Source organism: Habropoda laboriosa, unplaced genomic scaffold, assembly GCF_001263275.1.
Source record: "Habropoda laboriosa isolate 0110345459 unplaced genomic scaffold, ASM126327v1 scaffold90, whole genome shotgun sequence".
Lineage (NCBI taxonomy): Eukaryota > Metazoa > Arthropoda > Insecta > Hymenoptera > Apidae > Habropoda > Habropoda laboriosa.
In genome coordinates, this window is record NW_017100218.1 from 1,200,765 (window position 1) to 1,215,023 (window position 14,259).

A 14,259-nucleotide genomic window follows, 5' to 3' on the forward strand; every position below is an offset into this window, starting at 1 on the left:
AAGCCCGGGCGAAGGCTGAATCCCGAAGATACAGCTTTCCTCGTCGAAATAAATTATTCCATGAATATCTCATTCGGCTCTTTTGAATGTAAACAGAGTTCCGGGCCGCGTGATGTACTACGCCGAGGTGCGATCTCGCGTTGATTGGGACTTTGGACGTTCCTTTGCCTGCTGCGCTCCCGTTGCACGTCGCCATTTTTTGCCCCCTCCGCGAGTCGCGTTATTCTCGTACATGCAAAGCTGGGAAAGGTTGTTAAAAAGAGGTTAGTAGCTGCTACCGGGATGAATACCGATCCGTTCGTTCTCTTTAATCGCAGTCGCGGCCTGTAACGAAGCATCTAACGGCCATTATACTCGCGACCGTTTCCTCCATTTTTATATCTATTTCTCCCTCGTTGCTCTTTTCTCTTTTTCTCTCTCATTCGAGAGCAATTGCAGCAAATGCTCGCTCGGCTAGATTGTACGGGGAGAAGGAAGAGAGAGTGAGAGACTTTATTCGGTCATTTTCGTAATTTTCCGTCGGCGTGTAATTAGATTAGGGGATTACCACCCGGGCTGTCTTAATGGCGGATGAAATTTAATATCGCGGAAGGACAGAGAGAGAGAGAGAGCTCTTTTTCAAGTAGCCAGGCGAGAGAGTGTGTTCGGGAGCATGCGAGTGCGTGAGCTAGAGTGCTCAGGTATCACCTGTTTATGCGCGCAGGGGGTGAGTGTTCTCGAGGCTGGATGGTGAGAGTCGAGTAAGACGTGAAAAGTATTTTACAACGACGTAACGTGATACATTTAGTAAGCGAAGTTTCGATTTTTACGAATCCCCGGTAGCTCTCGTTCTTCGTGCTTTATTCCCCAACCCTTCTTAACTCCCTCGAACCTCGATTGCACTCGAACCTTTAAGAATACTACATGTCTCTCTCCCTACGTCGAGAAGAAAGAAGAAAAAAAAGAACGTATCGACAGAGAGTCGATATAAAGGTACATTTCAATTCGAACTTCAACTTCAAACAGCCACTTGATCTACTTGCTTGCCATTCACCCCTAACGCAGCAAGGTTCGTTCACCCCCTCGTCGTACAGTACCCTCTATCAAAATCCATCCGATGAATATTCGATTAATGTAATGGTTCTTTGACACATCCTATACGAACGTGAAGTAAGGACGAACGAGAGTAGAGTAACCTCGGTTAGAAACTCTCTCGCAGAAGTATGTAGGTCAAAAGTGCAAATTCTTTCGGTGCATTCAACGCGACTTTTAAATTTAATTCACTCGTTCCACCGGCAAGGACTCCTCGCTCTCTTCAAGAACTTCAAATGAAAAAAAAAAAAAAAAAAAAAAAAAGTAAAAAGAAGGAGAGAAAAATGTCCACGACCCAGCAATTTTCCGAATAACACGTTCCGCGAGATTAAAGCCGGTTCTTTTCATTATTTCCCTTCGTCTAAAATTGATTACTATCATCCGTCGATCGACAGGCTGCAATTTTAACTCCCCTCCCTTTTCACCCAGGCCCATTTACCGCTGCCAATAACACACAGAATTCCCAAATGGTCATTCATCCGGAGCCCCTCCTAATCGCGATCAACGCAATTGCGGTGATCAAACGGGGAGAGAACCGACCTCGGTCTGTCCGTTGCACCAGCCATTGACACGCTCGGAATAAAGAGCAGGTAAAGAGGACGAACCACCCTGCTCTGCTGTCCGGTTGACGGTCGGTTTTGCGCGCGCGGGCACCAAGCAGCAGGTTAATGCAGAGCAGCTCGGGCAAGAAAGAAAAAAAGAAAAACAGAAAGAAAGAGAAGAAGGGGGATGTGGATAGAGAAAAATGCCAGGGCGTACCTTTTGTTCGCGTAGCTGTGCCTCGAGAACGTCGGCGGTGTGCCCGACGGCCCGCATTTTCTCCAGCCGAGTTTCCATTCGCGCCAACCAGACCTCTACCTCGTTCCTCTTGGCCTCGTATCGCTGGCTGTCCCCGAGCATCGCGTCCAACTCCGTCTTCCTCTGCATCATTTTCGAGTTCATCTCGTCCCAGTGCTCCCTCAGCTTCGTAACTGCAACAACAATCGGGCAGCCGTGCCATTTCAAACGGTTCCACGCTTACCATCCTAGACGTTCCACGTTCCCGTGTTCCTTCGACGATTGTTCTACGTCGCTAGGATATTGAAATGGGCGAAAAGTGACGCATGCCGGTGACGACAGGCGTGGATGAAAGGCTGTTGTGAAACGGCGAGGGGACGACTGTTGAACATTTTCCAGATTGACTTGGTGAAAGAGTGGTATTTTTCACGATACGTTTAGGGATACCTGTTCCGTTTAGCGAATTTCTTTTTTACGTACTAGATTATCGAAATATGATGTATGCCAGCGATGAAAGGTTGCTACGAGGGGATGATTCTCGTGATAAACGAGGATTGTTTCACGCTTCCAGGCTGAGTCGAAACGTTATTGCATCTGATAAAGATGACCGATAGAGATAGGCAGTCGCTTTTCACGACAGATCATGATTTATGTCACTCGGTGACAAGTAGTGTTTGTTTAGTATTTACTCGTGACTGAGCGAAACACTCGTGAGATAGGATCGGTCGAAGATAAAGAAAAACGCGATGGTGAATTAACCTGTTGACGTATCACGCGAAAAATGTCGAAGAACTTGCCGATAAAGGGAGCAAATCAGTTCGTTTCACCCTCGTTTCTATCTTTTCCGTAGAAAGCTTCATCTGGTTATTACAACCAATCAGACGCGTTCTTCGTAAGAGCAATTCGAGAAAATAAAAAAAACCCACCCACGAGAATTAAACTTTCATTCCCGCCCGTTGACGTTGGTGACGTTGGTGGTTCGCATGAATAAGTAAACCCATCGAAGCTATTGAAGGATCTCGTTTCCAATTAATCGATCGTCACCGATTCGCTCCGGGGGGAACGAATTTTATTATTCACAGCGTTCGAACGGAACCGAACAACGGAGACTTTTTAAATAAATCTAAGAACACCAGTCGAGTCGCATAATCGATTCACGTTTCGCGGTGGTGTTAAACGTTCCCCGACGCACGCTCCAATTCGAAGAGAGTGAGAAAGAGAGGAGGGTTGGGCGGTCTGTGTGCAAGCTCGTTAATCGAACGCGAGGAAGCGGGCTGCTGGCACGTGTTCGTTGTTTCAAGAAGCACTTCTCTACTTCGGTGGAGCTAAAATCCACGTTGAAATTCGCGCCAGGCGCGAGGAATCAGCTGGAAGGTGTCCAAGCTGGTACAGCTTAGCTGGTAGAAGGACGCGTGGCTGGGAAAGCGGGGCGCAAAGCACATTGGCAGCGTTTCAACGTTCGTTTCAACAACGAAATTTCCACGCGTGGACAGCTCATGAAGGAAGAGAGAAACAGAGAGAGAGAGAGAGATTCAATACAGTGTACCTTTGATGATGCAACGCATGTACACGATGTTTCGCGACAGGGTGCCGGCGAACAGGACCGAGGCTAAAATGAAAACAACGTGATTCAGAGTGTCAATCTTTCCGGGCTCTCTTTTTTTTTGTTTTTTTGATAAAATTGTTAGATGCGTGCTTGAGGTTGAAACAATGGTTTTGTGATAAAATTCTGTTATTCCTTTTCGTGATTGAAAGATCTATAGATCATTTTCGTGAGTGAATTTGTATATTTGTTTTTGTTTTTTTAGAAGGTACGGGTGAACAGAATAGATTTGAATGAAGCGTTACAGGGTTGTTAAATCGTGTTTAGTATCCAGGTGAACACAGATTGGACGTAACCGAAAACAGAGGTGAATTGCGTAATAATTCCCGAAAACAACGTTCCGTTCGCTTATTGCAACGCAACTGCAGGGGACGAATGCATAAACACTCGAGGCGATGCAGTGTATCATCGTAGCAGAGAAAGCGTTGATAACGTGTATATCGTGGAAAATTGAAAACACCAGCAGAAAAACGAAGAGATTTAAAGAAATTTCAGACACGCGATATTTCTCTGCGAAAATATTCCGAACATTTTTATTACACGCGCAACCGTAAAACGCATCGATTTATAGGAAAGAACCAGCTGGTGTGTTGCCGGGAAAGAAGGCAATTTACACTTACAATAAAACTCGTTAAATAAAGCAAAAATTTCTCCAACGTTCGATCAGAATTAAAAAAAAAAAAAAACCAAAGCTACACGTCGGTACGCGATAATCTTAAATCAGCCGAGTATAAAGGGAAAACGAAAACACGGTGGATCATCGTGGTGCGGTGTTTGCGTCGATACATCACCGGGGCTAATTTTCTCGCGGACAGGGAACAAAGAATTACGATCAGAGTGCATTCGCACGTAACCGGAAGCATATGCTACGCTCGCAGACTGATATAATCCGACAAGCCACGCATGACAGACTAATGTTCGAAGGTCTGAGGAGGGAAGAGAGCGTGGACTCGGTACGTGAGCCAGGGATCCCGGGACCGGAAGTAAAGTGGCTTGATCTATCACCCCTACCAAGTCTCTAAAGGGGCACCGAGCAAAAGACGAGGACGTTGTCTCAGCCGCTGCTCTCGATGACTTATTACGAGAGCAATTCGCTCTCATCGACCCCTACACACCATGGCCTACCCTTCTGAACTCGTGTCACAGGCGTGACAAGTGTTCGACGGGACATTAAAGATGGCACGTACACCCTTCAAGCCCCAAAGGCCTAGGAGATCGCGGCAGTCTCGCACGGCAAACTTGGTCACGAATGTGTCGCTGCAAATCGAACATTGCTGATGGATTGTTCGTTTAGCTGTTGTTGGTTATTGCGCGGTGTGTTGTGGCGTTTTAAATGAATTCCTGTAATTTACGGCACGGACGGAAAGTGTGGAGGATATATCGAAGGATTAGTCGGTGCAGGATGAAAATTACCATTTGTGATTTTGGTACGCTGTCCGTTTAAATACGTAAATCTTGAAATATTGCGAAAGAGTTAAATAGGAGATCATGTTTCGTTATAATTTTGCCACGCGATTATCCGTCGAATTGTTTGTTACTTGGGAAAACGTGACGAGTAGAATTTATTTTGTTTCGAAAGGGGGACGTTTTGTAATTAACGTCGTTTTCGTTCTAATTGGAGATGCTTCTGAAATTTCAACGTGACCTTTGTTTCTTTTTTCTTAAACGAGACAGTGTGCTTTTTTAACCTATTTCGGGAAGAGTTCGTTGAACTAATTCACGAGTGTGTAACAATGGAAACGTAGAGATTGTTACATGGAAAGTCCGTGCATACATAAATTCGAAGCGGATTCGATAAATGAAAGGTACTTCCATTCCACTGGCCCTTTAAACTAAAGAACCCAGGAGAAAACAAAGCGGCTAGAAAGATCGATAAACAACGAAACGCTCATTTGTAAAACTAAATAACTCACCGGTGGAAGAACGAGAAGTTTCTAAAGAACGTTTCAACTACCGAATACACCCTTCAATTATTTTTCTGCAACGATAAACTTCAAGTTTATCGTTGAATTTATCGTTTCACCGGGATCTCGTTGTGCAATTAATTCGACCGACGGGAAGTTATCGCGGAGAGTAACTTTGTTCGGATAGTGTACGCAACGAATTATCGCGTTTCACGTAGGAATAGGTGATAAAGACGTTCGGATAACAGGTGTACGAGCCTAAATTACAGGTACACATTATCAACCGTGTTTAGTCCACGCACAACGAGAGTACAGGCGTGTGTCAATCGAATCGTCCACCACCTCGTATTCTCTCGAGCTGTGCGTGACCATAACTGACGATCGTGATATTCCCCGCAGGGTAACGGGGGCCATTCAACGTGTACGTACCAACTTCGATCATCGTAGCACGTTTACGCGACCAATTCTGTTCATATATCCTAGCGAAAATTCTGTGGAAAATTCCAGAAAATTCTAGTCGATTCGGATAAATCAATATTAGAGGGTTCACAGTGACAGAGTTTTAAGTATGCGAATGCAGAGTTTGAATTATGCGTTATAGTAACTCGAGTATGAAGCTCTATGCGCCTTAAAAGAATTATCTTGATTTTCGAAAAATATTTTCTGAAAATTTCAAGATTTGGTGGATTAAAATTATTTTGAGAATTTTTGTGCACTTTAAAATTAAGATTTCAGTTCTTTTAATTTATAATAATTTTATTACACTAGGGGAAGGAATTTTTATGGAATATTTTTGAAAAGGTGAGATAAATGTTCCAAGTAATTTTTAGCGCAAAGTAAAGTTTAGTATCAAGAGATATTAAGTCTCGCAGGAGGATACAGTGAAACAGTGTCGACGACCCATGAGACAGGGGTCGACAGAGCGCGTAAGAAGAAAATCGTGTAAGTGAGGACTGGTGCAGCTCTCCCTCGCGTGTCTTTTATTACTTAGATGCCTAATGCACCTCTATTAAATTCAGACGAATCGCCTAATATATTCAAATTGGCGGGCTCGCGCCCCGGTAAAGTGAGTAGAGAAGCATTCCGATTGAAATCGATTAAATGCAAGAGGTGGATGAGGTGAGGTTGAACAAAGAGGGCGATGGTTTGGGGTTGAAAGGTAGAAGGGAAAAGGAAGAGGAAACACGGAAAGGAGAGGGTGGGAAAAGGAAGATGGAACACTGGTTACTTTGGCGAAATGAAAATTGAAGTCGAACAAAATCCCGTCTGAGCGCGATATCTCGCCTGGAGACTTTGGAGAGAGAGAGAGAGAATTCTACGTTTTTCAACGACCGATGCACAACCACCGTTTATCAAACCAGGCTGCATACACAGGTGGAATTTAATTGTAAATTCGTAGTAGTAGCGAGAGCTAGGAAAAGGTCGATAAGCCTGGTCCACCAACGAAATTGTCCGCTTCTGCTTTACCACAAGCTTATATGTACCTCCGGATTGTCACAGCGACTGGCCAAGACCGGGCAAATGTGGTCACAATTATCCAGAATGGTTTAATAGCCCCGGTGAAATATATCCAGGGCTTTATTAGGCGGCTCTCGATGTCGACGATCGAGACGGCTTACGGTTATGCGGATACTTGGGCGATATGAAAAGGATGGGTCTCGTTTGCGTTAATGTTTGATTCGGCACTCTTGCGAAATGAATAATATCGGGAAAAGGGTGAAGTTGTTTGAGATTTCGAGAATTGGGATTTTAAGTTTCGCAGATTTCGTAAATTTGAAAATTCCAAAATATGGAAGTTTGAAAATTGGGAAACTTGACACTTTGAAAATTTGAAAGCTTGAGAGTTTGAAAGCTTGAGAATTTGAAAGCTTGAAAATTTGAATATTTGAAAATTTGAAAGTTTAAAAATTTGAAAGCTTGAGAATTTGAAAGCTTGAGAATTTGAATATTTGAAAATTTGAATGTTTGAAAATTTGAACACTCGAAAATTAGAATACGATAAACAATCGACCTCGCAAAACACGATCCCTCTAGTTACCGCAACCACTCGTAAAGCTCGAAACTATTCAACTCCCCCGTCATCCAGACATCAGCCACCAAGATCGTGAACGCGAAAGATGGATCGTAAACCACGATCAATCATAAAACAAGTTGAGGAGCGGCAGTCGTGTTTCGAGGTACGTTCAACTCGGGCCGAACTTCGTTAAGCAGTCTCCCCGGAAAGATTTCCTACGGACCCTTGACAAGTGGATTATGTTCGAACGTGGCTGTACAAAGTTAGCCGAAAGTTGCACGCTCTGTTATACCCCGGGAGTTGGATTTAGAGCTGCCGGTATCCGGATGTCCGAGCAAATAAAGAGAGTCATCCCGCGAATCAGGGAGGACACGGTTGAAAAAGAAGCATCAAATAAGAGGAACGTCCCAACTCCGTTTCTACGACGTCATTTCTACTCTTCTGGTACGTGCGCCAGGTATATCTCTCAGGGTTTGAGTGTCGGTAAACAGCGGCTACGAGCCAACCGAGTGTTCGAGTGCTCCTTCGAGCCGCTGGGGATGAAGAAATTGAAGAAGTTCACTTGTTAAAATTCTAACGCTCGCCGGGAAACTTGGTCCCGTTGCCTCGCGGGAAAAACTTCAATTAAACTCGTAAGAATTCTTCCCGTAGAACCTCGAAGAGTAGAAGGAAGATGAACACACTGCTACGCTTCAATCACCGACCAACGTTCCAAGGAATACGTGTAACGACAGCTTAATTCTTCGACAATCGATATCGACCATTTTTCCTACCATTTTACAAATAAAAATCTACCCATTCTCTGTCGATTCTTCTCGATTTCTCTCACCGGTAAAATCGAACATCTTCTCTCGAAGTGAAATATCAGAAACGAGGATCGTCGGAGACTCTATCGAACAAACTCACAGACGAACCACACACACACACAGAGCGTTACGAAACGAAACTTTGCACACAACCAAATGGAATTTCCGATAAACTCTGGAACGTCGCGACGGTTGGTTCGCGGGATTCTTCTCTTCCATTACCGGCTGGCGGACGAGTTTCTTTCTCGTGGTGGCCGATCGAACGTAGTCGGAATCGGCAGTGGCGGCGGCAAAAACGAGCAGAACGAAAATCGCGGTGACCGAATGGGGAAAATGACGAAGCACGGGTAGAAAGAAACTTAGGGAACAGACGGATACGTGAGACGTGTACAAAGGGGGACATTTTCGAGACGGCTGGTTTCGTACAACCGTTCCAAAAACGCACGTCACACGTCCTTTTCTTTCGTATCTGCCCTTAGGAGGCGGATAATAAAGAGACTAACGGCTCCCGTGTGTTCTCCTCTTGCCGCAAAAGCACCTAGGAGTTTGGGACGCTCGTTCGCGAGGCCATTTGCGCTCCTCTTTGCGTGAAAATTTAACGCGAGACGCACACGGCCACCGGGGTTAAACACGGGATGAGTTTAAGCGATGAACTTCGCGGAGATGTGTTTTGCACGCCCCGGGGAAAGAAACCCTCAAATTCTTCCCAACTTTCCCTCATTTTCTACCTTTCCAAACTACCTTTCCAGTTAATGGAATTCTTCTTTTTTCCCCAGTATCTCCCTCGAATATTCTCCTACCTAAAATACGCGATATTCGACAGAAAGAATGGCGACATTCCACTGTAACAACCGTAGTAAAACGTCGTTAAGAAAAGTATTCCTATTCAAAGAGAAATATCCAGCGTTCCGGTAACTTAACGGATGACCATCTACCTCTCGAAACGTCGAACTATAAAACAGGTAGCCTGAGATTTGCCAATTTGTCTGTCAGTTTTATAACCGCTAGAGCCTCTCCGCTCGTGAATATTACAATGTATCGCGGTCGGTCGCGATAAATCGGCCGAGATTACGCGCGCGTGTCAATGGAACGGGGAGTAATTCAATGGGTGGAGAAGTAGGGTGGGGAACGAATGATAAAACACGAGGACGCTCGAACGAAAAGTTGTTGGGAAGTTCGGAGGCGTAATGTATGACGGCGAGCGGTGAGAAAAATGGAAGTTTCCACGGGAACTCGCCAAGGGACGAGAGAGAGAGAGAGAGGGGGGGGACGAATCTGTTCAAAGACAAAGGGAACGAACCAGCAGAGGGTGCGGCGTTTTCGCGACGCAAATGGAATCCGAATCTCATTAACGAAATCTCCGTTGCAGCTGGCCCGTGGCTGCTGGGGCGGTTTCAACGTTTTAACAATGACACGGTTTTTTTAAACGGGGACGCCGCTTAGCTCGTCCGATTTTCTTTTACGCGCAGCTTAACCGGGATTTACAAGTGAATGTAATTCCCATCCGGCCCTGTGGAAAAAGATCTGGATGAAGCTAATGAGCTCTCAAACTATTTGCTCTTCGAGGCACGGCCACTTTTAAACGGAAACAAAGCGACGTGAACGAAACGGATACTGGATAACCGTTGTGCAAAGTGGCTGTTGGGTATCTGTTGCGATTTTCCGCAACGTGAATCCGTGTTACGCGGAATTACCTGGGAGAAAAGAGGACACGTCGGAGGGAATATTGGCGAAGAATTTTATTTCGATTGCGAATCGGGTAACTGTGTTTCAATTCTATGCCTTGAACGTAAGATACGCATAATTCAGTGTCTCTACGAGCTCAGTCAAACTTACAAAATGTCACAGAAGCAAGGAATAATTTGTTACAAATATCATTTCCTACGATTCTTCGACAAATTCGAGAATGATAAAATAACGTTTTCACGAGCGAGAAATTGAATAGGAGAATGACGATTGCACGCGGGAAAATAGTTGCACAGCGCGGAATTTTCATCGCGAGCCAATAATCCATTATTCTCGATGAACGGCGCGGATAATCGGGAACGGTTCGGAGGAGGCGCGGCGGAGGAAGGACGCTAATTCGCAAACCACGCGAGAAGGAACAATCGAAAGGCTGAACGATCGTGTAAACAGCGTGTAAACGAGGTAACTGGATCGGTGAACGCGAGTTACACGCCTGTCCCCCCGCGGTTTCAAACGCGTCGAACTTCCGCCGGCGTGTTCACGGCGGAATTTCATTAAGCAAACACGCGGCACGCCGGGAGCCGCGCGACGAAACTCGTTACGCGAACCTTATTATAGCGCGGCGTTACAAGGACACGGAGGTCCGCGAGGATCGGTGAACACGAGAGCAGACTCTCGCGAATAAAACCAGACAACGAGCGGGCAAGAACCTCGAACAACGGCCCCGGCGAACAAATTCAAAGTTCACACGTAGACAACGGGTTATCGTTCGAACCAAGTTGCGATAGTATCGCGGATAAAAGCTGCGATACTTCAGCTACTACAGTCTGTACTTCCAACGACAAAACCCCACTTGGTTCGATGAAATTTCAAGCACTTTGGCAACATTTTTTTCACGTCGATCTGCGAGATTTCTTGTCAAATTTCGACGTAAAGTGGGAAGTTTTGTGATTAAGAAAGGAAAGGATTCGCGTAACTTTTCTCTCGCTCTTACGTCCAGTTGAATATTCACGGGGAAAAAGAGCGTTTCGAGGTTCGAGTTTATGTAACTTTTTCAACTCTCGCGTTTAGTGGAACATTCGGAAATTTCACCACCTACTCTTCTCGAGCACCTTTCGTGCAAATTCTCGAAATTATTCTACAAAGTGGTTCCTTTGTGTTTAAATACTTACAATACCGGCGTTGTACTTTTTTCTCTGGGTGAAAGTAACGAATATCGTTGGAAGGTAAAGGTAGATTGAAAAAAAAAAAGGAGGTTGAAGTTTCGGCTAAGGTGTACAGTGGCTATTTTAATTGGTATTAATCGTTTCGATTCGAGTACTCGTGGACTGACGTTATTTCGCGGTGCCGGTCTCTTCTACGTTGGAAAATTGGCAGCTGGTTCCTTTTTTCCCCACCCCCTTGCCGTATGATTGATCGATCTAACCACTTAGCCACGGAGCTCGCCGAAATTACCCGGTGATTCGTGCAAATTGTTTGCAAATTGCGATCGATTTCGGGGCGTGGGATTGAAACGCGCCGGTAACCGAGAAAAATGAAGGCGAATTTCGCCGTACTTTTCGATCCTTCTAATTACAACGCGTTTCCATCGTTGTTGCTATCGATCGATCGATAGAAATCGCACAGCGGGCTCTGTAACGGAGGAAAAGCGAAGATGAGTAGAAATTCCTTTTAATAACCGACCGTGTGGTTTTTAGATCCGTGGAGATGAATCCGTAGGAATTTCTAAGCGGAGATTCGAAACGAGTTTAAACACGGTATTGTACGAATTCGAGGTGCGCTCACGCTCGCGTAAATTCGCGGAAACACTGTGTGTGTGTGTGTGTGTGTCAACGGATTTCGCGAGAATCAGAGACGATTCAGAGGCGTGGCGGCAAAGGGAAGGCAGCCTGGGAACTTTCAGTTGGTTTTAATGCGATTAGGTCGCGAGATGGGCGGGGGATAAATCAACTCTTCCCTTATCTTGTACCGATATTCAGAAGACGGGGGTAAATAATTCCCGCGTTGGGAACAAGAGAGTGATGGCTTAGACCTTATTTGTGAGATTCAAAATAGTGTGAATAGAGCAGCGAGGGTGAATTTGAAAAATTGAAGAATATCGTTCGGAGCTTCTCTAATTAATAATCTTTACGAATACAGAGATTGTAAATTATCAGGTGTAGAAATTAATTAGATACCTCTTTTCAGAAATTTCGATATTTATTTAGGAAGAAACAAACACAATTTTAAGGATCAGAGTGAGTAGCTTCTTAAAATTTATTTGCAAGATTGACAATTTTGAAAAATTGATGAAAATGATCGAAAGCTTCTGGAATTGATAATCTTTATAAATGCAGGCCGGATCAGTCGTCAATTATTAATTATCAGATGTACAAATTAATTCGGTACCATAAATTCCAATAATTATTTATGAAGAAGCGATTTTAATTATCAGAATAATTTCCATGACTTTTTCATTACTTTTCCCTATTAATCGGGGCAGCTGACAAAATCCCTCTCCGAAATTTCGGATTATTTCGAATATTAAAATTGCGTTCGATTTTTTATGAATACCGAAATTAATACGTGCACCTAATAAAAGGGAACGAAACAGACTAAAAGAAACATCGCGTTACATCTACCCCACTCGGTTTGCTAATTTAAACACTTGGACAGTTTTCGAAACTTTGATTCCTCGTAAGAAATGCCTATACTGAAATACACTCGCCGACTAGTTCGGTTAATTAAATAATCGCGGAAAAGCGAAAGAAACGTCTTCCAGGCAATTACAAAGTATCGATAAACGAACGAGACGAAAGAACGAAATGAAGTCCGCATGGAAAATCGACGCTTAAACGCCTGGAATAATCGGTATCGCGAGAAATCAGTAGCAGAAACGCGATAAAAAGGTCGGAGTATCGAGGCACGTTTGAATCGAAGAGGAAAAACGAAGATGGAGGAACGTAGTCGGCGTTATTTACACACGATTTGCATGACACTTGGCTGGAAAGGCTAAACAGCGCCGACACCTCGTTACCGCGAAGGCTGGCGCAACAACGAAATATTTGCGCTGCTCGTCGCGAGACGGCCGCGCGCATTAAGATGCCCGTGTCGAACAAGAGGCTGAGAGCGCACCGGTGAACCGAGAGGCGGAGAAGCTCCTTAGCCTCGCATCGATTTGCATAGAAAGTGTCCGTTCCCTCTCGGCGGAAGAACGCCGCGGCGCCGAGCGTCGAGAGGAGCCAATTAAAATGGCGATCCAATTCCGTCTAGTCTTTTGCCCGACCGTTTTCATCTCATTTCCCTGACATGTCTATCCCGTGTCTGTCATTTCGTGCAAACGCTCGACGCTGCGGAAAATGTGAAAGAAAAGAAAAAGAAAAGAGAAAAAGTGGGGGAAAAAACAGTGAGAGAGAGAGAGAGAGAGGGGAAGATGAAACGAGAGTAGCTTGAACCTGGATCATTAAGTCTGCCTCGTCTGTTATTCCGACGCAATTTATACAATTTATTCCACGTCCACCAGGGGTACAAGGAACTGAAATTGAGTTTCGCGACAACGAGCGTTCAATTTACCCCTTAATAAGCATCGATTTAAGAAGTTTGCTTGCACGTGAAACGATGGAAAGGGGGAGCATTAAAATGCCTGTGTAGTTTAAGGGAGTAATTTGGGAACAGTGATTAGTAGCACCTTTCCAGAGAGCTAGGAAAATCTTTGGACGTTGGAAAGTGTGTGAAAGAGGTAATAAACGCTTCGATTTCTTCAAGTTTTGAGAAACTAGCGGAATTTGAATTCATTAGCACACCGGCATAGTTTATGACACAGCCAGACGAGAGGATACTTTTGGTAAAAGAAAGTGAATTTATCAGTCAATTTTTAAAATTAAGAATTCTGTAGATACACGAAAAGTATAATTTTATTTCGAATTGTTGCAACTAATTCCCAAGACGTCGAAAAATCCTTAATATTCTCTCTAACAATTTCTCAAACAACCACAGACACGCAACAGTACCCTCAACTTCACCAGCGAAGTAATTTCAATACCGTTCTTCAATCCGTAATCATACCCACAGAATTCCAAGAAATAATATTCTTGCAGCTGAAAAAAAAATCCACCTCCAATACCCAAAAAAAAAATCCGTCGAACATCCAATTTCGCGTGACAATAATCCCAACCCCCTAGTTCGTTACCACAATTGTCCCAATTTTTTTCCAGCGGACGCGCTCTCGTAAACGTTCCCCGCATCTCGAAAGCGGTTAACGAGGGCCCGGTGTCTCTCAAGTGTATACACCTGCGCGTGCACACGAATCTATCCCCGATTCATGTTCGATCTGAACCTCGTTACCGCCAAATTTTCCATGGAAAAACCGGACGATAAAGAAGACAAACCGTGCAATCGGTGCGTGGTAACAGGTATCGA

At 44.5% G+C, this 14,259-nt stretch overlaps 1 protein-coding gene across 1 annotated transcript in view; it reads right to left on the reverse strand.

Moving 5' to 3' along the window:
- Nucleotides 1-14,259, reverse strand: part of LOC108570937 (dystrophin) — a 517,829-nt gene that overhangs the window by 343,448 nt on the left and 160,122 nt on the right. Inside the window, exon 33 of the mRNA XM_017932876.1 lies at nucleotides 1,831-2,042. Coding sequence (XP_017788365.1) covers nucleotides 1,831-2,042 — 212 coding nt within the window. The remainder of the gene's footprint in view (nucleotides 1-1,830; nucleotides 2,043-14,259) is intronic.